General features: G+C 41.4%; 1 protein-coding gene across 2 annotated transcripts in view; it reads right to left on the reverse strand.

Moving 5' to 3' along the window:
• Positions 1-2996: 2996 nt before the first annotated feature.
• HIF1AN (hypoxia inducible factor 1 subunit alpha inhibitor) overlaps positions 2997-25337 on the reverse strand; it is a 52719-nt gene continuing 30378 nt past the window's right edge. Inside the window, exons 3-8 of one of the 2 annotated variants that reach the window (XM_088475641.1) lie at positions 17846-17994; positions 17254-17399; positions 16458-16564; positions 13501-13564; positions 12929-13039; positions 2997-5420 (exon numbers count right to left, since the gene is read on the reverse strand). In XM_088475641.1, coding sequence (XP_088331767.1) covers positions 5376-5420; positions 12929-13039; positions 13501-13564; positions 16458-16564; positions 17254-17399; positions 17846-17994 — 622 coding nt within the window. In that variant the 3' untranslated portion in view covers positions 2997-5375. The other variant, XM_088475640.1, reaches the window with a different exon arrangement.

A 25337-nucleotide genomic window follows, 5' to 3' on the forward strand; every position in this document is an offset into this window, starting at 1 on the left:
GGAATAACTTAAGGACCAAGCATTCACTGTGTAAAGAAGGTCTAAGCCAAAAAGTTTATTACCAACCCATTTTTTTTCTTTTGATATCTCCCACAATGATCCCAGGATAACGAAGACAGTATGACTTCATGGGCAGGGCCCTTCATCCTCTTCGTTCTCATTCTGCATTAACGTTGTCTCGATTGCACTTCCACTCACAATTAGCAATTCTGGGACCTTCTCCTCTGGTGGGTTCCCATTGCAGGACCTAGAACATTTGTAGTGGTCAGTTTGCTAGGGAGAGAAGAGAGGCTGGGTCCAGACATCAGGCAGTGAGAGCATTGAGGGGAATTGGGGAATGCCTCTAGACACACACTTCTATAATAGATGCAGAAAATATAGTGACCAAGAGGGTGATACAATACAATGTAAATTTTTGAAAAACAGTTGCATGTAAATCATTGTTTCTCTCATTTATTATAACCCAATATTTTATGTTGTGATGCACAGGGGATGTAGTCATACTGTTGACAATTATGTCACCGTTGAAAATGTCGACACATGTGAAATGTCAACATTCTGTACAGCCCAGCAGCAGAGGATTATGGTTAGGCTGTGGGAGGGGAGGTTAGGCACTAGGGGGAGGATTATGGTTAGGCACTAGTGGGAGGGTTAGGTGTTGGGATTAGCAGTACTCACCGCAGGAAGTTGCGCAGGATTCCTCCAGAAGTCAACAGGACATCACTGCCGGATGTAAACAACACAGCTGGAGCTGCTAGACCCACTGTACCAAGTAAGTCACCAGAGAAGGTCTGTCGACATTCTAATCATGTCGAAATTTAACCAGTGTAGACATGATTAATGTCAATAATATATACTACACTCATTCACAATCAAAGAAGCCTTTTCAAACTTCTGGAACCAGGTTAACATGGAGGGCAATGCACAAGCAGTTGAGAAGAAAATGAAAAGTGCTGCTATAATACCATGTGTGACGTGTAGATGGCAGTTAGAAATGTTGGTTAAACAAAGTTCACAGTTTCACCTTGACTCAGTTGCCCATGGTAAGTGCGACTCATGGCACTAGAGAGCTGATGCTGTTTTAGCTTCAAAATAAATCCCAAATCGCAGGCTTAAAATGTGTCCACTGAAAAGTCGCAATATATACATATAAGTTGCAACTAGCACAAAAACAGTGCAAGCCTGCAGTGGTAGCATGTGCACCAGGATTACATTAAGCATATATATATTACATGTTTTTAACCAACTGTTTCACTTGCAAAATACATTCACTGGGGCGGTACACCTGTCAAACCGTAACGCAGGTGTCCTAAGGCGAGCTCAGGAAGGACAGAACCCTCCCGTGGTGCAGAAGGGTAAAACTTCTCTAAACCACAAGATACAACTCTTCATTTGGTGTACAAATAAATAAAAACAAGATACTAAAACATGCACACAAGAACAATGTATACATTGCACTTCCTATACTTGATGAACATGCCATTAGCATGTTCGGCCTATGGTAGTCACAAGAGGGCATGTCCGATCCATACAAAACTGTATGGGGGCACATGCGTGTGGTCCTGTTTTCAGGAGGGTGCAGACCATTTTTACACAATGCCAACTGGCATAGATCGCTCTCTGCACCAGCCCCTATATTTGATATTGCGAGGAAACAGACAGTAAATATAGAGGTCATATCTATATTTATAATAACCTATTTACTACCCCTAGGGAGGGCCATTACAAAGCATATTTGTTCATATTTCAAGACAATGGTCATCAATTCTGTGTTATTTTACTAGGATTATTATAGATGCTGTTTGTTAGAACAGTCTACTTTTTGCTGGTTTGCAGAATACATCAAAATAAGTCTTTAGGTACCATGTGTTCTAATAACCTGCTCTAAAAGGGCATACGATTACAAATATTGGCATTTTGCTAGTTCTGATGCGACAAATAAATGGTCATTTAATGACCTTGTTTTGAGGAAACAAAATGGTTCCATAATTACAGTATTGGCCAAGATTCATTAAAAGTAAATAAAAATATTAATCTTCATTCTTAAATTAATATTTAATGGAGATGTTTTTATAATTCTACTTGTATGACACATACAAGTACAATTTCACTATAACCAGCAATGTCACAAATAGCATTTTCAGGGCTTTAGTCATGCTAATTCTGCCCTCTGGTGGTAGCAATAAAGTACTTTATATTTTTAGAATAGCTGTGCTTAAGGACTATAATACTATTAGTTTTTAAGTTTTTCACATGGAAATAACTTGCTACATTCCAATGTTTATATACAACATGAACATAAAATGACAATTGGGAATTAGGTGAATATTTCCCTTTGGAAAAATGTTAAACAAAAATAAAGTGGTGGGTATTAAGGCCAACTAGTAACAAGTAATTACTCGTCAAGGCATATACAACTAAGCTGGGCTCTGACCATGTGCAAAACATTTGTTATAGAGAGTATGTGTGCGCGTACTGTTTAGTATAGTAGATGGTTTGAATTGGTATCTTAGTACATCCAAACTGTAAAATACAACAGAATATGCTGGCACTATATAAATAAGTGTTGATGAATTACTCAGTACCCAGGCCTCTACAGGTGCACCAACACCAGCCTCAGTGCGCACTGTCATTTTGCAACAGTATGCCGCTTCCACAAATGACACCTGATGTGGTGTGGCCATACATCAAAACATATTAAGCATATACTGAATTACTTCCATTTTCTTTTTAGCTTCATGTGTGTTTATTACGCCATGTGTAAATCAAATCACCCAATTTCTTTTTGCACATGGAAGTCGATAAAATAAATCCGAGCCTTGACATTTCAGGTCATATACTCAATACTAAAAAACACTTCTGAGGTTCTCGGATTGTTATATAAGCCTTTCCGTTAACAATTGTGTTGGTCCTTGACAGATATGTGGGCAGAGGGTAATAAAAGTCATGCTTTCAGAATGCTATTAAGTGCATGCTAAAAAAAAAAATAAAACATGTTGATTACAAACATTTTATTACAGGAGGTAGAATTGCGTTCCAAACACATGGATAAAAAAAAGGCAACATGAAAGGTATTCCTCCAGTTACAAACAGCCAGGGTAATTGTTTTATTTTTATTTAAGAAATCAAAAATACATTAAAAAGCTGCGGACACTGAGGCCTGAAAATCTAACTACAAAATGTACATGAAATAAATGTGCAGATTAAACCAATGTAAATGGGAGCCAAAAAGTCGATGAAAGGAGGCAAATCGCACACAAGCTGCAGTAATTAGGGCAGAATGAGTGATTGTACACAGTACCAAATCACTATCATTGGCAGAAAGATGGCTTTATTGTACCAAAGTTGTACTTAGACTATACAGTATCTGATCAATAAGGTGTACAAGGCAAACGTCCATATTAATCCAAGGATCCCAAAAAGTAGTACCTGATTGTGGCATTTATCTTCAATAGTAAAATAAAGAGAGTATTATAAAGCAGTTTTTTGTTATATATTTATACCCTCTACTTTGCTGGCAGAGCTTTTCTAAAGACAGGTATAGTATATTGCATCAGGCCCCATCAAATGTCAACCATTGTAAGTCCTCTTTGCAGCTACTGAATGTCCCAAAAGACCGATCCAGCTGGTGTACTAGAAGTTCAGAAAAAAAATGGTATCATGGAGGAAGGAATGAGGTGTCTGTTACAAACCCTTGTTTCAGAATTTAGCACTGTCAACTAGACACATCCTTGTTTAAGTTGTGTGTGGGAATATCAGGTGCATTTTCATTTAAATTTCTACATAATTATGAACGAGGCAATTCATTTAGGAACTCATTCCAAATGTAATCGATTAACTGTTAAAATAATGAAATAATTTATGTATGCATCAGTGCTTGCTTGCTATATATTTTCCCCAGACGATACAGATCACACTCTCTTAAAAGGGTTGTGGATTGAAAGGCTGGCCAAATCTTATAAACCCCACCACTGACCATAAAGAGACAAATTATTTGCACAATACAAAACACTGATGCATAGGAAGACCATTATTGATTAGAAAACAGTTTAAAAATAAAAAAATAAATTGCCTAGGAGTCCAATCTACCATCTAGTTCATGCCCGCGAGGTGTGATCAGCCTTTATCAAAACCTGCGCCTGTCACCTGCACACAGTGTCAGCTTCTGTTTTGGAGACTGGACCAAAATCCATGAGAATATATCCTGTGAATTCGCTACAGCACTTCATGACTAATATTCATGACCCATGGATTTTTAGTCAAAAGATCATTTACGTTACTATGAACAGTGGTTAAGCCCGATCACTGTGTAAACAGATGCACTTTAACACACAAAGCTTTATCATTCTGTAGCACACAATTTTCCTTCCAAACTTGAGGTCTACCAGGAAACTACAATCATCATAACTGGGCCTGACTGCTTGTTCTACAAATCATGCCTTGCACAGCTACAGGCATTTTTAAAAGCAAGTTGCTTTAAGACTTATTTTTCTCTATTTGTCTGAATGGAAAAAGGCTGCTATAGGCACTGAGGAGGTTTCTTCTGCTTGTATTGTGTGCTTTGAGTTCTAGAAAAAAAAAAAAACACTTCATATGCAGCAACGAGAGGTAAAAAAAAAAAAAAAAAACGAATTTCATTAGCGCTTATCCAGTGGTCTACATATATAAAATTGCTGAAACATGTACATTAACCTGGCTTTTGGAAACAGCGTTTCTATTGTAGACATGAAAGGAAAGTCAAAATAGTCTCCCAGACAAGCAAAGCGGTCACAGCCCGAGACACTATGTGTGTGCTTGCCAATGGTGAAAATGATCAATTTGTGTTGCCGAAACGTAATTGCCTGAGTATTTTTTTTTTCCTTTTCCATTTGTTAAATAACTGTTTAAAGTTGTCTTTATGGAGTAAGTTATATTTTGAAAACAAAAACAAGTTCATATTCATAGACAATTTTATAAACAAAGAATACTTCATCATTATAGAATCCATTAGAAGGCCTTGATTAAAGGAAAAAAGTTGATCATGCCAGGTCTTTGGCTACCGTACTTGATGCAGTGAACGGATGCAGTAAACACTTTTTGCATGTAGACGAGGTGGCGGATGAACAAAGGAGTGTATAGAGTGCAAAGTAGAATATTATGCGTTGCATTGTTTTGTTGAATTAATTTTCTCCTCATCTTCAGTAACCAAAAAAAATATATGAAAAAAAAAACTGAACAACACAGTAGTGAGTGGTGCAAACCAAAAGTATTGGATAACAGCTGGCCAGTTAAGTGCTTCCAATCGTCTATTTCTTGTCAGTCATTTCACAAGTGAATTGAGAAAGCAACAGCAGTTTCACACACATATTGTCTGTCACTGCTCATTCAATCCAGCGTTAGTTGTATCGCCCCTTTATCATCGTGTTTAGCAAAGGACCAACCTGGTAACGAGAGAGTCATAGATTATTATTTTTATTTATTTACAGTTATTTATATAGCGCGCACATATTCGCAGCGCTTTACAGAGAATATCTGGCCATTCACTTCAGTCCCTGCCCCAGTGGAGCTTACAATCTATATTGCCTACCACATGTACACACACACACATACACACTAGGGTTAATTTTTGGTGGGAGCCAATTAACCTACCAGTATATTTTTGGAGTGTGGGAGGAAACCGGGGTACCCGGAGGAAATCCACACGGGCACAGGGAGAATATACAAACTCCGCACAGCTAGGGCCATGGTGGGAATTGAACCCATGACCTCAGTGCTGTGAGGCAGTAACGCTAACAATTACACTGTCTGTGCTGCCCATAGTTCATAATGCAAAAAAAAATAAAAATGACAACACAAAATAGTCAACAGAAGCACAGGATGCTAACTGCAATACTGCCATAGAATCCGTATCTTTTTAAAGTAGTTTATGTTTTTATTTATAGAGACGTCTAACTTTCTCTATTCTATTTATGTTCAGTTTTAGATATATGCCGCATTGCCCACCAAGCTGTTTTGATAGCGTCAGATTGGAGTACACTTCGTGGAAGATATACACTCATTTAAGTGACCAAGTTGTGTTGTACAGTCAAAGAAAATGTGGTTTTTGCAACAACTGTTTTAGGATTAATTTTCATTAAAATTAAATAATAATGCGATACAAATCTCTACTGGTGTATAGTATTTTAAATGCCATGACCAATGCATAAACAAATAATACAGGTTACAGACTTGTAATAGCCTCACAAATCACATGAAGGGTTATACATAACTATTATTAACGTGACAAAAATTTGATAGTTCAATTACAACTTGATCAAATTATGTTTTAGAGTGGTCTTCTTTATGCATTTTTAGTCATTTAGTACACACAAAGCTGTTAATCTACAGTAAATGATTGTGATTAATATACTTCTTCAGACCTCAAATATCCGTATGGTTAGGAGTGTTATTTCTGGCTGTGCAGATCAAATAATGAAGCTAATTTTTATCTCTTTCTCTCCATTATGGTCTATGTTCAGGTGCAAAGAGCCCATGTGGTGCAGTTTCATGTTCACCGGACATGAACACAAACTACACAGACTGGGGGAAGGAGGCGCTGATTTTATACACAATAGGAGGCGAACATTCAGGGTTGAATTCAATTCAGCCGCCAAGTCCCTCCGGAACGGATGAGAGAAGGCACTTCCCGACCAGAAATCTTGTTCCCTGCACAGGAAAATAAGCAACGTTTGCTACTGTAATATATAATTAGCGCAACCAAACATCGCAATGATTGAATTCTCAACCTTAGAAGCTCTCTGACGTCACTTTCATTTTGAACTGTGAGGAATGTAACCCAATGTATGTACAACTGCACAGTAACACCCATCCCTGGCATCACAAAGAACCAAATAGGTCACTACGTAAAAACATATTTCACAATTGTTTATACAATTATCCATAACACTTATTACTGTATATTATCCTAAACAAATAAAAATTAGACACTGCAAAAATGAGCCCTGTAGCAATATACAAAACAAACCATTTTCAACTGTAGGGTAAATTCAATTAAATGTGAGATTCTGTCGGAATCTTGCACAACGTATGGCTGCACTCATCGCAGGTAATTATGGAAGAGAAAACCTAGCCTGTTTTCACACAAACCTCTGTGTGGTTTTACCTTACAAAAAAATCTCTTCCTTGGAGCCCATCTGGGGGATGCCATACAACTGGTCTATGTAAAGTGGTGGGTGCAATCGGAAACTAACTAATTGAAACTGGCCTCCCACCCCCTATATAACCCCTCCCTTACCACCGTAAGCACAGTCTCATGTATAACAAAGCCGGAGGAGAGCCACGTAAAAAAATTAAAAACCCAGACACCAACAGGTGACAGCAAGAAAACCAAACAAGGGAGGAACTTTGGCATCCCCCAGGAAGAGATTTTACGGTAAATAAAAATCATATTTCCTTTATGATCCATCTCGGGGAACTGTATGGAAGCGGTAACATTTTGTGAAAGTGTGTACGGATGACCAGGTAGCTGCTTTGCAGAGCTGCTTAACCGAGGCACCATGCCGTACAGCCCAAGAGCCCTGAAAACACGAGTCGAGTGAGCCCGAAGAGAGGCCGGAACCCTCACATTCGAGGACAATTATGCCTCTCTGATGGCAGAAGCAACTCATCTAGTGATGGACCCTTTTAAGGCAGGCCAGACTCTTTTTGGTGCATCGATCAAAACTAACAGGGATTCCGTACACCTCAAAAACGAAGTATGGTCCATGTGCACGTACCACATCCAACAGTGCTAAGGAAGAAACTTCATTAGTCAGTGAATTCTGGCAAAAAAACGGAAGGACAATATCCTGGTTAATGTGGAAAGCAGATACCACTTTTGGCAGAAAAGAAGAAGGTTTACTGCGTAACATTATCCTATTCTCAAGAAAAATAATAAGCGGAGGTTTACAGAAAAGAGACGCTAATTCAGATACCCTTTGGGCCGAGGCAATGGCCAAAAGAATAAAACATTCATAGTGAGATATCGCAATTTTACAGGCTTCAAGGGCTCGAATGGTGCCATTTGGAGAGCATTCAAAACGAAATTCAAGTCCCAAGCAGGAACCAGATGGACTGAATGCGAAGAACCCCTTGTAATAATGTCTGAACTTCTGGAATGGTAGCCAACTTCCTTTGAAACAGGATGGATGAAATTTGTCCTCTAAAAGAAGACAAATTTCAGACCCTTAACCAAACCGTCTTGCAAAAAAGACAATAGGCGAGACACTTGGAACTTTTCCGGTTTGAACATGTGTCGTTCACACCAAGAAATGTATATCTTCCATATCGGATGATAGATCTGGGAAATAACCGGCTTACGAGCCTGTATCATGGATTTCACCATGATACAGGCTTGAATCTTGGATTCAAGAACCATGCCGACAAAGCCAAGCGAGGCAAATTGGGGAGACAGGATGGACCCTGAAGCGGTAGATGATACAAAACTTCTACCAACATGTTCTTAAGAGCTGCGTACCAATGACGGCATGGCCAGTCTGGAGCTACCAGAGTGACCAGCCACGCCACCTGTCGAATCCGCTAAATTACCATTGGTAACATTACCAGAGAAGGAAAGATATATTCCAGCTGGAACCCCCAAGGTACTGTCCTGGCATCCACCAGAACTGCCTGAGGATCCCGGGACCGAGATTCGTACCCTGGAAGCTTCTTGTACAGACGTGAATCCATCAAATGTATGTCTGGAGATCCCCCTCTGGCAACTATTTCTGCAAACAGCTCCTGGTGTAATTCCCATTCTCCTGGGTGCACACTGTGGCGACCCCCTGGAATGTAAATCACTGAAATAGCCGAAACCCAATTTTCGGCCCAATGAAGGATGTGAGAAACATCTCTCATTGCTAGCCAGCTGTGTGCACCACCCTGCTGTGGCACAGTCTGATTGGACTCCTACTGGTAAATTCTTTAGATAACCGTGAGCCTGAATCGGTGCATATCAAATTGCCCTTAATTCCACTACAGTGATAGGCAGAGCGTTCTTCTGGACAGACCAAAGCCCAAGTTTTTGTTCCAAAACCAATGCCCCCCCCCAGTCTGATAGTTTGGCATCTGTGGGGACAATGGTCCAGACTTTTACTGACAATTAGCCACCCTTGTTCAGATTTGCATCCTGCAGCCACCACTGAAGAAACCTCCAGGTCCGAGGTGATAATCTGAACATCTGCCGGTTTAATCGAGGGTCTAGTTTTAACCATCGATGAAGCAATTGTTTCTGTAGAGGTCGGGCATGAAATCTAGCAAAAGAAACTGCTTCCCCAATATTTGATATTCTCTCTCGGTTCAAAGGGCCATGCAGATATTTTCCCCAATATCTGCATGGCCCTTTGAACCGAGATAGAAGACCCAAAAAGACCATCTTCTGAGATTGATGATCCAGCCGAATCTCTGGAGCATGCCTACTGTAATCTGAAGGTGTTGTTGTAATAGAGCTATTGAGGGAACTCTTAGCAAAAAAAACGTCCAGATAGGCCAACACATTAATCCCCACTCTCCTGAATAGGTATATAACATATGCTATGACCTTTGTAAATACTCTGGTGGCGATGACCAAACCGAAAGGTAGAGCCTGAAACTGAAAATGCTGATGCCCCACAGCAAACGGCAGAAGAGGTTGATGACCTTTCCATATAGGAATATGGAGGTAGGCATCCTAGATATCTATGGAGGCCAGAAAAACCTCCTCCTCCATAGAACAAATGACTTACCTTATCGACTCCATCTTGATTTTTTCCAAGTGAAGATAAAGATTTAACCCAGAGGTTGAGAATAGGTTGGAATGATCCATCTGGTTTGTCTACTAGGAAAACATGGGAGTAAAACCACATGCCCTGCTCTAGTACTAGAACCGGAATAATTACTCAGGAGCCGAAAGCACAGAAATTGCCTGCAAGAGAGCTGTCTTTCTGCAACCATACACAGGGAGAGGAGTGGAAAATAATCTTTTTGGAACAGGACCTTCCAGATCCAAAATGTAACCCCTGGTGATTATTCGACTTACTCAAGAATCCGGATTGAAAAGGATCCAATTTTCCCGGAACCTGAGTAAGTGACCTCCCACCAGGGGATGGGACCCAGTTCCGTGACAGGCTTTTGGATCTACCTGCTGACTTAGCAGCGGGTCTACTGGTGCTGGGGCCACCCTGTCCCCTAAAAGGTCCCCTTCCGGGAGTTAGCTTCAGATTCCTTCTTGAAAGCCAGTAATCATCGGATTTATCCAGGGACCGATAGTCTTTACCATCGAGGCGCTGGCCAGAATTGCCGCAGCGATACTCCTGACAAGGCGAATATAGATTCAAGAACAGCCTCATTCTTCCTATCCATAGGATCTATAAAAGTTACAGACTGAGTAGTGGGGGTAATCATATTCCTAACCAACCTAGCAATAGGAACATCCACAATAGGTGGAACTTCCCATTGTTTGTATCCTCTTCTGAAAAAGGATCAAGACCCTTATATTTTTTCAGAATACAGACTCTGGAATAGGTTTCTTTTAATAAATTCTTCAAAATGAGAACATTTTGGAAACACCAAAAACATGTTTCTTCTTACGTTTAAGGAAATAAACTGAGCTAGTATCCGGCATAGCTGCCTCCTGTAACTGCAGAGTTTCCCTGTCAGCATCTATCAGCATAGAAACTCCTGAATCTGACTGGGAGACACCCTCCTCCTGTGAAGAAGCAGAAGTCCGTTCTCCCAGAAAAACCATAGAGAAATGTGATCGCTTTTTAAAGACTTTGCCATCTGAGCGAGGCATCATCCCATATTCTGGGCTGCATTGAGGGATCAACCAAAAGAGGAGCGTAATCATAGGATCTCACATAATTTTCACCTTTGGCATCTGTCATAGTTCTATCCCAATCAGGAATCACTGACTGTTCAGCTGAACATCCCGATAATGAAACCTCCTGTGAACAACCAGCACAGAGCGACCCTTGGTCCGTACCTTTTGGCAATTTTTTCTCACATTTTGTACAAATATAAACAGGAACTTGTTTCTTAGAACCCTTATCTGGCTTATCCATACTGAGGAAGAAAGACAAGTCTACTCCAAACAGATAGCTACCTAAATTCTAAAAGTGTAGCCCTTAATGAATAGAAAAGACAGGTGAATGAAGACACACGTGCAGCGGTATGTTACACACAACTTCTCCGAGCGCCCGCTGTTCCCGATGACGTCACCCGCCGCACGCACTCTGTGTAGCGGCACTCTTTCCAGCGACCTGTGTAAACTTCCAGCTAGAAATTGTAATTGTGGCCGCACCTGATGTCACCCCTGTGCGTCTGCACGTGTCATCGGCGTCCTGGAACCAGCAAAGCCCCTCTCTCTCATAAAGCAGCAGTAGCATGTTGCTGCTTCTGTAACCCTCTCTGGAGCATGATAGCAGAACATCAACACAGCCTCAGGTACCTGCGGTGAGGATTGAAGCAGTGTTCTGCCGACAGTCCCTGGAGATGTGAGACCAGCCGGCTCTACAGGATCTGTGAGTATTTACAAGTCCTGACCAATCTGCTCTAAAGCAGTGTGCAGAACAGCAATATAATGGCAACAAGATTTAAACACTAATAAATCTTACCTTTTTGCCTGCGGCCCCCTCAAATGTGTGTCTGGACTGGAGAGAGACCCAGGGGCATGGTAGTTTAAAGACTGCCCCTGAGAGAGTCACCAGAGTGGTATACAGGTTCACACAAAACCTCTAAATTTATACTCTGTTGGAGCTTGTCACGTGTCTCGAGGAACTAAGCACCCACATTCAAAACATCAAAGTAAAGAAATAAAACCTAACTAAAAGCTAGGACCTATTTAGCTAGTGCCTTACTCCAAAAGGCACTAAAAACAAGAATGAGCTTACAGTGGTAAGGGAGGAGTTATATAGGGGGTGGGAGCCAGTTTCAATTAGTTAGTGTCCATCTCCACCCACCACTTTACATAACCCAGAAGTAAGGCATCCCCCAGATGGATGATAAAGGAATTACAGAGATTACTCTGCTCATATATAGTAGCATGCAAGGTTCCAGTGTGCCTCGCAACTGATTGAAAATTGCTTATAGTGGAAGTTTCATTCTTAGAGTCCTATTTATCAAGCTTTTTCCATAAAATTATGTAGAAACTACTTACACAGAATTCTCCTGCAGAAGGCTAATTAGCACTGTGCATCGTAGTCCCCATTATCATCAATGGGGGATCTGACCCCTATGTACCAAACATCAAAGCTTAATGGAGTTTGGCCCCATTAGTTTACATAATCTTCAAATGGTGTAAACCGTTTTAAGCCTATGGAGGTTTTACTCACAGGAGAGAGATCTTCCGATTCCTCTACTGCAGTTGGTTCTGGATGTGCAGTCTTCGATTGCCCCCAGATAGAGGAGTCTTTCACATTTGTGAAAGACCTAATATGCCATTAATGTAACTTGCAAGGACAACGGTTATTGCTACCATGGTCCCTGCGGGTTCAGTTTAGTACATAGGGATATTTTCATTCAGAATGAAAATATCCACCACGATACAGATTGCCAATAATCGAGGCAGTGCCACAATTATTAATACATAGGCCCCTTAATCTGAAAGAAACACTTTCTCAGAATGAAGGGATTATCCAGTATATTAGTAAGTAATGCAGATCTGATCACTGTTTTGTTTCTTGGGTGTTCTCATCCAGGCTCCCAAACCCAGGCCCCCAAGAGAGCAGTAGTTTTTTGGGAAATTAAAGATCACTGATTGCCTAGGAGTTTGGTTACACAGACATAACTGCACTATTCCCTGGGCAGAAGCTCAGTTGTGAACATCTACGGAGATAAAAAATTGGGATTAGCAAACCCTTGTTCTTCTTTCTACATTATTGGGCTTCATGCAAATAAACAGTCATCTGAATGAGCCCTATACTAGGTTACATACCTCCTGTGGGTTTCCAAGGGCTTCTCCAAGCATCTTTTCAATATTCCTCATTATCGCCACCTTTTGGTGCGCCTTCAGAGGGTATTCTATTCTTTTTGGAGTTGGGGCACCCTATTTAAAAATGACACCGTAATGAAATTAAAATCATTCTCATCAAGACTAAAAAAGAAAATTATATAGAAACATTATATTCCATTACAATGACACATGAATGCCAAAAGGAAACCCATCAAATGTGCTAAAGTTTAATTAGTTTCCACTGATTCAAGGTTTTTATACATAGATATTATAATTTTATTCATCTTTGCTACTATGAAATATGTTTAGATAATTATTCTAGAGATTGCTTATTCCTATTGCAAAGTTCATACAAAAGCCTACATCCATTATTTTGTCCCCGATAAGGCAATGCACATAACAGCTCTGTGTGAGGAGTTCCAGTAGTCACATTAACACACATTACATGCTGTAAGTGAAGTGCAAAATTTTTTTACCAATTACTATTTTTTCAAAATTTAAAAAAAAAAAAAAAAATTGTATATAATACAGCTGACAAATCTATGAAAACATACCTTGTACCAGAAATTAACTGTAATTGTTGTCCCACCATCCAATAGTGACTCAATATGGTGCCACCTGTAATAGTTATAGTTAGTACATTTCATTCATATAAAACTTCAACTGTAAAATAGCTGTTAAAGTGACAATAACCTCAAAATATTCTATGTTAATTGAGTCCAGCACAGGGATATTTGTCCATTATATATAATTTCCATCTGCTAACTCTTCTATCTGCTCTCTTGGTCCTTTCTTTTCTGGGTCACAATTCCCCTTGTGTCATACCCCACCCAGAAGAGCAATGTATCGGTGTGTGGCAAATACGCCATGCCCTCAGCTACTGACTATCTCAATTAAATTGACAAAAAGCTCTGGATTCTAGGAAAGAGAAAACAAAATAATGGAACGGCATACAGTGAGCTGTGCAAGCCGACTAATGGTGTAATGGAATCCATATAAATATAAGATAATAATAATAAGTATAATACCATCATGAAGCACCTGAGTGAGGGTAATGTGTTACTACAGGTGTTAGGGAGGGATTGTATTTCTACACAGGTGAGGGAGGGAAATGTCGAATGGGTTACAACATGAGCGAGGGAGGGAAAGGTGTAACTACAGAGGTGAGGAAGTTGATTGTGTTAGTACACAGGTGAGGAAAGGTAATGTCTTATGAGAGCCATACACAAGCACGATTTCGGGCCGATTGCCCGATTTTCAATGCGTCGTACGATGAATCGTGTGGAAATAGTGTAGTTTTTATGTAGGATACGGTGCAAATCGCGCTCCCGCAGCTTTTAAAACGCATCTTGTGATCAGATGTGCAGCCCATATTATCCGGCGTAATCGTATGCTGATTGTGCCGTGTATTTCAGCATGCGATGCATCGCGCGTCCAACCATCCGAGCGGCGTCATTTAACTCTATTATGATCGCATGTTTTTGGTAAGGCACACGATCAATCGTATCACGATCCGTCGTATAGGGACGAGTGATCGTATGACAGATCGTATGTAAATCGTATGGCCGGGACTGCCAGGGAATTCAAGGGAAATGGTAAAATCAATCTTATCTTATGCTGGTCATACTAGTGTATAACTATAGCAGTGATGCATTACTATAGAGGTGAAGGATTAATGTGTGGTGAGATAGAAATGGAAACAGTAAATATCTAAGGTCTACCCGGGTACATCAGCCAGTATATTATATAAACATACATAACCAAACTATCCTGCTGATTCCATTACTAAGACTCTAATTTCATGCCCTTCTCATTTCCCACTTTGATTACTGCAATCTGCTCCTCCCTGGCCTTACCAACTCCGGCCTCACTCACCTCCAGTCTATCCTCAGTTCTGATCCCACCTTATTATTCTCCCTCATCCCTCCACTGACTCCCTCTACCCTTAAATTCAAAACTTCTCTCCAACTTACAAGGCTCTCAATTTTGCTGCTCAACCCTACATTTCCAGCCTTGCTTACTCACACACTCCCTCTCACCTTCTTCACTCTAATGATTGCAGCCTCTCCTCCTCCCTGATCACCACTTCCCATCCAGGATTTCTACTGGGCTGTTCCTAAACACTGGAATGCCTGTTCGCTCCATTAGACTTTCATCCAGCCTCCCGGGCTTCATGTGCCCACAAATCATTTCTTTTTTTTCATTCTAGTTTTCCACCGCTCCAGTTATTTTTACAGTCTCTGCCCTCTTCTCCCATTATGTCCACCCATATTACCTATACAATGTAAGGGCCCTCTTCCCTTGTCTGCTCTACACAATTATGCTAACTGTTCAGTAAGTATGTGAATTTATATCCACCGTCTGTATGTACCTTGCATGGCGCTATGCAACCCTTGTGGCACCTTATAAAAGATAATAAGAAGACTAATAAAGGAAGAAAAGCAAACACACTGGAAAAAAAAATACCATGGAAATGCTGTTCGCAAATAGTTGTAAATAATAAAAAAAAAAAACTACTAATCACCCAGAGTTGCTTAAATCTAGTGCCCAACCCTAATCCCAGTACTTACTGGCTGGGGTCGGGATTCTGGAGTCGGCATTGTGAGTGCCGGCATCCCGACAGACGGGATTTTAACTACATCCTGAAATCATGCAACCACTTTGCTATTTGAACTCCTGCCAGCAAGAGCTCCTTCATAGATGAGGATGAGAGTTAGATTTGGGTCTAAGATTTCATCTGCCTTGTGGCTAAACTTTATCAGCACTAAACAAATCCCAAAAGTGTCCCTTCAGTAGTGCCTGTGAACATCACTGCAAACTACGGATTCCCACGGATTGTGATGTACTGGTGATCACGGGGTTTGTCCTATACAGAATGATTACACCAATAGCCAGCGTCTGTTAATATTGTTTTTATACACATAATTACACTCCTGAGCGAATGATGACAAGATAAAAATATTAACTATTTCTTTCATTATTGAGATACTGTTTTAGAAATGAAACAGGAGTCACACACCTTTACCTGGGCCCGGCAGAGCTGTCGGCGGCCATCCAAATCGTTGGATCAGTTGGTCGTCAGGCAGCTGGCTGATTCATCATTCAGGTATGTGCCCCCACATTAGGCTATAGTGTAAACTCAAAGGGCGGAATTCAATTGTATTCGCGGCCCGCATCTCCCGTCTAAAGTGACAGGAGATCGCGGGCCGCTATACAATTGTCCAAGATTTTCGTGCTGATCGCACCCATAGAGGTCAGGTTTAGCCGCGTAAAGCCGGGTTTAGCCGGCTTTAGCCGCGTGCCCGACAGGAGCAAGAATTGAATAGCTCCGTCGGGCGCGATAGCGGCTATTGAATTCCGCCCAAAGAAATATAGTTTACTTCTTTAGTAATAGTCACATACTGTGTATCTCAATGTATTCTTTAAATTGCGTTTATCACAATATTGTCTGTGGTTAACGCTCAAGTAACAGAACTATCAATAATATTGCCGTGTTAAGGATAGCTCTTACCAGTACATTGGAATATACAGAACATCACCAGGGCCCACCACGGTCTCATAACCGACCACATTCCTGAAATTGGGAAACCGTTCTAGATCAGGGTTATCAAAGTCCACCTAGAACATGAGGAAAGCAAGCAAATATAAGCTTGTAAGTACTACAATCTGATCTCGGTCCTTCACAGTGACTTTCAATTGTAACAAGAGGGATATTAGTAGTTTTACATAAGAGTAAATTTTAAACAAGCAAAACAGCTTTTTTTTTCGTACTGTATATTATATAAAATTATTGCTCTCAAGAACATACAATTATGACGTTCTCTCCACTGTACACCTGTTATTCGGCACATTGTGCACGTCATCAGGCTATCACAGCCACCACATTTGTGTGTCCAAAAAGTTAACCTATTGCTATCTGAAAAAGCCACAACCCCTTTGGCCATTTATGCTAGCTGTCTCCGTTACCCTGTTGGGGCTATAGTAAAGTGCTAGCTCTGTCATTCATTTTTGCAGCGTTGTATTCTTTATCTTACAATTATTATAGTATACTAGCAGTTTATGCTCAATGTTGCGTTTGTCATGTATTTCAAAACTCAAAAACGCTTTCTTTCCATTAAAAAAAAAAAAAAAAAAGGTTATACACCTCATTTGATATATTTAGTGCAATAACCCCAAAGTACATACAATGCACTATTAAACTGCCAGTTATGAAAAGAATGTCTCATGTTTATTATACCATAAATGATACAGGCATAAGGATTGCAGAGATCTGCAACCAAAGAGGAATGTTAGCATATGGTTCTCACCTGGCTCTGTCTGTCACAGGGATGATGAACAGGATAAGGATACAGGCATTCAAACTGTGCTGGTGGAAAGAGGATACAACGTTTGTATCCCTTAATCTGGGCAAAGAAATTTTGCTGCTCGTCATAATGTGCCGGCGTCACGTTCCCTGTACACAAACAGCAACATGAGTTTTACCACATACACAGGAGATCAGCACTATCGCGTTACCATTACAGGCATATGTAAAATGTTCTCAGTTAACAGGCTTAAATAAATATTTACTGAAAATATATAATAGATCATAAAACACTGTTTAGAACCTTAACAGCGTTAAGAATCTCCAATAAATGTTCACACTAGCGGTATAAAGGCACTCAGACATTCATGTTATGTGGGACATGTGCATATGGGACAATTGCTTCCCCTTTCATTCAGTTCTATTAACCGTTTCATAGATTAAAGCAATGTTTGAATTGCGAACAACTGAAATATGAGCAACCTCAAGATTGCAGCCCATATTATACAGGAACATCACAAACACTGTACACAATATAACAGAGCACAGGTTCATTTGCATCCACTGCATATGCAAGGACAGGTCTGGTTCTTTACCTTCCATGCCGATCAACAGTAAGTTGGAAGTCAGCTGGCCCCAGCCATACTTTGCCTGTTGCTTATTAATCCAATTCCAGTTAAAACCCAAAAAATCCACCACAATTTTCCGGCCAACGGTATCATTCAGAGTTTGCTGTAGATATAACCTACATGATAGAACAAATGTAACTCTTATTTATGCTGCTACCTAGGCTAGACAAAATAAAATGTAACAATTAGTTACCTTACACTGGAAATAGTTGAAGGTTCAATTGTGATTACTGAAACGCATTAAAGATAACTGAGAAAAATTTGGTCATATAAATTTTATTTTGATAAACTGTGCAGAAATCTTTAAATCGGTGGAAAACATGCAATCAAATACAATCTGATCACTCAGAAAGGATGCGTGGAAACATTTCTATCTCAATGAAATCTGCAATTGTACAACTTATCACTGCATAGCGCATGCTCCGACAAGGTTATCTTGAAAATCTTAGGATTATTAAAAAGCAATGAGTGTGTGTAGAAATGGATACGATCTAACAAAGTTGTGAGTGGTATGTAAAAGATTGGAAACTATGGACCTCATTCAGAGCCGGTCGTTAGTTGCAAGCGGTCGCACTGAATCAAGGCGGCCGCTTGCATCCTTAACGACCGCCTCCTTGTCGATCGCTAAGCTGTGGGTTAACACCCCCACAGCTCTAGCGACCGACATGGGTGATTGTCGCGATGGTCAAGACCATCGGGGCTTACGACCAGACCCTAAGGTTGGGTCTGGGCACTCGTAAGCCCCAGGGAGCTTCCTGCTCTAATCGAGCAGGAAGCTACCCACTGTCAGCAATGATGTCAGTGGGGCCGCCCCCAAACAGCAAGCGTTCCACGGGAACACCTCCGTTGGGGCAGGCACGCCCCCTGCCCGCCTCCCAAATGGGGCGGGCTGTCACTCACCATCGACAGCTCGCCCCGTCTGCTGCGAGACCCCTAGCGACGGAGCGTCCGTTGCTAGCCGGGTCTCTCGCATGCACACAACAGAGCCGGCTCCGTCGTGCGCATGCCCAGTGGGGCAACATCGAGTCGGTTGCGAGCACTCAGCCCTATGTGTGTAGGTAGTTTAAAGCATACTGGAAGATACCCATTTACCTCACCATGAATGTAATTAAAATACAACTGTAAAATATTGGTTTTGTATTGCTAGTCTTGCCAAGTAAAGCTGGGTACACACTACATAATATTGTTAATGAATTGTCCGATTCCGAAACATCGGAACGACAAATCGTTAAAATCGTGCAGGGGTGGGGTCATCAGCCGCATCGCCTGATCATGCAGTTAAATCAGGCGATGCGGCTGACGATCCCAGGTAGCGCTATGCGGCGGGGGCTGGCAAACTGGGCGGTTGGGCACCGGATGGCCCAGTGCGTATGGACCGCCCGGATATGTCGGCCCATCAGTGGGGGAGTTGTGTGTCGCATCACTGGGTGAACACATTATTTAGTGTGTACCCAGCATAAGTATTAGTTGAGTTTCAGTTCATAAAACAAATAGCATCACATTCTTCTCTACTGGAATTGGGGGTGTAGTATGCAAAAATCATCAACACTTGTTTTATAAACATTGTCTTTAGTATTAGCTTCTGTTTGTGACCTTACAGAATATGGTACACCTTACCCTGAATGATTCTTGTTGGACAACTACTCCTGGGAAGAGTGACAGGGTTGTTTAATGTACTCAAATTATACCCAATCAGCCTGACATTAGATTGATGGAGTTGGAAGTTTTATAACCCTTTGCAGCCTCACAGCATAAATAATGGTCTTTGATATCCAGAGAAATGTGTTTTGTCCATTATTCAGCTCCATAAACATATTTCTGGTAAACCACAGGACAACCAAAGTTTGGACTTTTAAAAGTAAACTCACAACCATCTGATTGATGGAAATAATTACCCTCATAATAGGGGCTTACCGTACATTTGCACAGTGATAGCGCTTTCAATGCATTCACTAAAGTTATCAAAAGTAAAATACGGAGTTTCAGGTTTTTAAAGCAGGTTCAATGGGATCAACTCAATTAGACGCTACTATATCGTGCCCTTGAGTAAGTGCGGCTATATGATCTGTACTTACAGTACCACCATACTCGTGGAATTTTGTTTGCAGCCCCATAGGGCAGTTTACAAAATTACCAGGGTGGGATTGGGCCGCAAGAGGGGAAGAGTTCAGCTGCCTGTGCCGACATTTCTACGCCGTTACAACGGCAACTTGTCCCCCCCTCGCTCCTGACTGTATTGACCCCAAGTAGTAATAGGAAAAGTAAATGAAAAATAAAAAACAAAACAGCTCACAAATATACTCCCACAACTGTACTTATGAGTAGGTTGTCTATTAACCAATTGGCTGCTGAGGGTTTTCTCACCCTTGTGTGAGGCCATTTTCCGATGTTTCACACTCACTACATTCCAAAAAATTTATTTATTTATTTTTTTAAGCCAAAAGGGCAAAATTACGTAACCAAAAAGCAAACATGATTTTTATTTTGTCTTATAAAATACCACCTGCCTCGCGGCTGGCACTTTAGTCAGATTTTTCCTAGCACCCTCATTTAGTCGTCCTAACTGTGTACTGAATTGGATAGCTCTGGGAGCTCCCTCCTGGTAAATCGCCCCCTATGTGTGGGTTTTGAAAAAAATCTGCACTTTTTTTCATTTTCGCTGTCTTGATTTAATATGCGTAGGAAGAATATGGCAGCCCAACGACTAGACAACCTAACAAATTAAAAGAGGGATTACTTTTTGACACAAGATGGGGAAGATTCGGTATTTAGATCCCCCCCATGTGTGGAAAGGATCTTTTTTTTGTAGTGTACTGTTCATTATCTGGTGATCATCAGACAACTACTAAGCAGGCACATCATTTCATGAAGGAGACGGTCTTCTTTCAAGACAGAGTGCCCCACATGTGTGTGGGCCAGTATGGGGGAGATGGGACACACTGTGCCCTTCCCCCATCTATGGAAAACTTTTTTCCGTAGCACTATGTAATACGGTCTAGTGATCACCAGGTAACAGATGCTAAGTGGAGCACAAAATTTGAAAGAGGGGACGCCCCTCTTTCATATCTGAGCAACCCCACATTCACAAGTATATTTATGGGTACGATAGGGTAAGTAGTGCGATACCATGCATATAAGAAAAACGTCTATTTTACATAACACAGGGTAATATTGTTTGTGGATCACAAAATGATTACCATGCAAAAGTAACTAGTGGGTCACATATTTGGAAAGAGAAGACTCCCCTCTTTCAGATAGGGATGCCCACAAAGTGTCTGGTGTCATTATGGGGGGGATTAGAGGGCACATAGTGCCCTCCCAATATAGTGCACAGAAACACTGTCCAGTGATCATAGGTGATCTCCAGACAATAAGTACTAAGGGGACCCATTATTTGAAACAAGGAACTACCCTCTTTCTAAAATGGTTGCCCCCGATTTTATGATGGCCAGATTGTGGGAAATCTTCTTCCCCCATTCCTGGACTCCATGATTTTTCTGCAGTGCAGGTGGTTTTGCCTGGTGTTCACACTGACCACCAAGCAATAATCTAAGTCCCCTCATTCAAACGAGGGTATCCCCATCTTTCTAGGTGCTTCGGCTAGGGAGATAAAGTTCATTCCCCAGTCAATGTTCATTCTGTTCATTCATTAAATCTATTTTTCCAAAACGTATGTCAGCACACTGGTGGCACTTCAGGATCCAGCCCGGGAGCTGCTAGGAGCCCCCACCTGTTCTTAGGAACAGTGTGGCAGAGATAAAAACTTTTCAGAGGATGAGCTCCACTCGCCCTCCACAGTGAGTGGGTTAAAATGCCTATGTTTGAAACACAACGGGGAGAATCAATTCTCAGCGATGTGTCACCGAGAGGTAGTCAGCATCCTGCCATGCCGATGGTCAAAATACCTGCATCGGGATCCCGGCTCCAGCATCCTGATGGTAAGTATCTGGGTTAGGGGGAGGGTTAGGTTTAGGCACTAGGAAAGGGGTTAAGCACTAACGTTGGGGAAGGATTAGGCACTGGGTGGGAGGGGGGGGGGGGGGGGTGATTAGGTTTAGGCACTGGGGGGGCGGGGGAGGGAGGGTTAGGGATTAGCATTAGGGTCCTTACCTGATGGTGTCAGGAATCTGATTGTCGGGATGCCGCTGTCTGTATTCTGACCGTCAGCATCCCATACCACCACAATGTACGGCTGTGCAAATCACCATATATTGTGGTAGTCAAAAATTACTGCTCGCAAAGTGCCTTTGCCCAACTGTTCTTAAACATAAAAAAGCTGACAGCAGATACAAAAATGCAAATGAAAAGCCCAAAAACTCTGAAAAATGCATTCCACATATATTAACCATTATTAATAAAAAAATAATACATTGTGCATACTACATTTTTAAACCTCCCAGCACTACAAATCTTTAATCATTGACCCAGATTAATAATTTTAATGAGGCACAAGTAACCGGCCACATAGCAAGAGTAATTAAATATCATTCTAGACACTTTATAGCTTCCTAAACACAGCGAAGAGCGGTCTCTATTCCCCCAGGGCGGATCTAAAGCACTCTGCGCCGAACACACTTTTGTGGTTCTCTGCCCCAGTGACATCATCCCTAGGGTTTCAATAGGGCAGGAAAGTCATTGACAATTAATATTCTATTGCCTTCTTAATGACTGTTATAATAAAAGAAAATTAAAGAAACTCACACAATTTCAAACAATTAATAGCTCAAACATATTTACAAAATATACATAGCATAATTAACATTCATTTATAATACACAACCAACACTAGAGCAGTTACCCAAGTTCTCCCAAGCTGCACAGTTAACAGGGAGAGCCCAACCTTATCTGAAGCCAGATAAGGCTGCAGGAAAATCCATCTGGTCCCCATAAAGACAGCTACATAGAACTTAAGACGGATTGTAATACTGAGAAATGTTGTAGCACAAGTCAGCCATGAGCAAATATTATGAATACAACTAATTCAGAAATAGGTGAAAATAAAACAAATATTTAATGAGTATGAAAGCCCTAAAGGTGCCCGCACATATAGCGACATTTTACACGATTTGGCCGATTTCGATGAATCGTGACGACGAATCGGGTAAAAAAAGTACAAATCGTGAGTTTATACTCACGAGCACGATGCCGATGCGCGTCCCCGCTCGTCGTATATCGCATCTTCTGATCTGCCGTGCTGTAGGGCAGATTAGCCAACCATGAACACGATGGAAGCCGATCGTGAGGGTTTTTTTCTTCACGATGAATCGTACAATTCATCACACAATGCGGAATTTGACTGACAGAAGCCTGGACACGCCCCATCGCCATCTTGTGCAGCATCGTGTATGGAGCAAGACAGTCGCACATTGAGGAGCCTGCACACTGGATTCTTGTTTTGGACAAGTTTTGTTGAGTATTGGTACAGTTTAAATACAACCACACTGACCACCAATATGTGCTCCCCACTGCCCACCAATGTGTGCCCCCAGGTAATAAAAGCATGACCCAGCCACCGCCCGCCGTATTGAGGCGGGCGGTGGCTGGGTCATGCATTAAGCTCCCCCACTGCCCACCAATGTGTGTAATACATCAAAAAAATAAGTAAATAAACACGTATTTTACAAAAAAAAAATCACCATACATTACATTTAAAAATACACATTATTTAAAGCTGGGGGTCTTCTACCTTTCGGTCTCCAGCTGTTGTGGAACTACAGATCCCAGGATGACCTGCCACCCACCTTTGAAACTGTTTTTAGGGCATCCTGGGATCTGTAGTTCTACCACAACGACAGGCCCAAAGGTGGAAAGCCCATACTGTCAAACAAAGAAAAACATTATATTACCAAGCAATAAACACATAACATTCCTGTAAAAGAAAACATGATTAGAATACCATAACAAACCTTTAAAAACCTGTAAAAAAGAATATGAAAACATTAAAAATGTGAACTATAACAACATTACATTTAACAAAACTATATACACAAATATTTAAATGTCCTTTTTTTTCTTATTCATAGATAATGTCCATGGATTCTGAACGTGAATTCGTTACAGGATTCACTGAAATCCTGCACTCGAAAGAGTGTCTGTGGAAGATCAGTTCTCGGAAGTACCACAATAAGTCGCAGAAGTTGGCCGCACTCGAGGAACTGTTGGTGTATTCGAAAAAATACACATCTAATGCAGACCTGAAAACTGTACGGCAAAAGATTCAAAATCTCAGGACAGTGTATATCAAAGAAAAAAAGAAGGTGGATGACTCCAAAAAATCAGGAGCGGCTACAGATGAAATATATACTCCTGCGCTGTGGTACTATCAAATGATGTCATTCATCAGTGAACAAGAGCCTCAAAGGGAATTAATCATGTTGATGTCAGAGCGTGAGGGAGATGAGGTTGTAGAAGTCTTGGTAAGTAGTGACACAGTTTAAACCAAAATCATTAATGTTTTTGTTGTTAAATCCCAAATGTCCAATTTAGTCTGTAGTTCACAGACAGTCCTCCTGCCATGGTACAGCACCTGGTCCATTGAAATAGGTCATGTACTCCTCCCTCACTTCTTTGGCACGTGCGGTGGATGTTGTTGTAGTTGGTGGTGCAGACACAGATGTCAAATGTTCAATGTCCTCCAGGAGTCCTACATCTTCTGGTCTAGCTGGGACTGGTCCTCGTTGAGTAGATTTTCTTCGCAGAAAGTTGTGCAGCACACAGCACGCCATCACGACCCAGTCTATCTTCTCCACATGTAGATTGATGGTGGTGTGGAAAATGCGGAAGCGGTTGCTCATTATTCCAAACGCATTTTCCACAATGCGCCGTGCCCGGGATAGACGGTAGTTGTATATCCTTTTCTCTCTGGTCAGGCCCCTGTGTGCAAATGGCTTCATCACATGTTCATGTAATGCAAAATCCTCGTCTGCAACGAAAACGTAATTTAGGCCGTGCTTTGTCTAGTCCAGTGAGGGCAGGTTGAGGGTTTTGTTGGAGAGTCTCTGGTAGAAAGCCGTCTTTTTGAAGGACCCACCATCCGAAGCACGGCCATTCTTGCCGACATCCACAAACAGAAATTCGTAGTTGGCATTCACCACTGCCATGAGAACGATGCTGAAGAATCCTTTGTAGTTGTAGTAATACGATCCGGTGTTGGCAGGTGGGTTGATGCGGATGTGTTTCCCATCGATGGCTCCTCCGCAGTTAGGGAAATTCCAACGTTGTTCAAAATCTTCCGCGATGCTGGTCCACTCCTCCACGGTGTTAGGAAACTGTAAAAATTGTAAAAAAGATGTTAAAACATGACTATAATATTTTTTATATCTTTTTTCCCTATATAGACTCCCACCCAAGACGCTGATTTAGCATCCACACCGGACCTCAGTCTGCTCGGTGGTGATAGTGATCCGGAGAATAGCACACAAGTGGAAACTCCACTTCCACCTGGACCCTCATCTTCTCA

This window comes from Taudactylus pleione, unplaced genomic scaffold (genome assembly GCF_031769625.1).
Source record: "Taudactylus pleione unplaced genomic scaffold, aTauple2 ptg000016l, whole genome shotgun sequence".
NCBI lineage: Eukaryota > Metazoa > Chordata > Amphibia > Anura > Myobatrachidae > Taudactylus > Taudactylus pleione.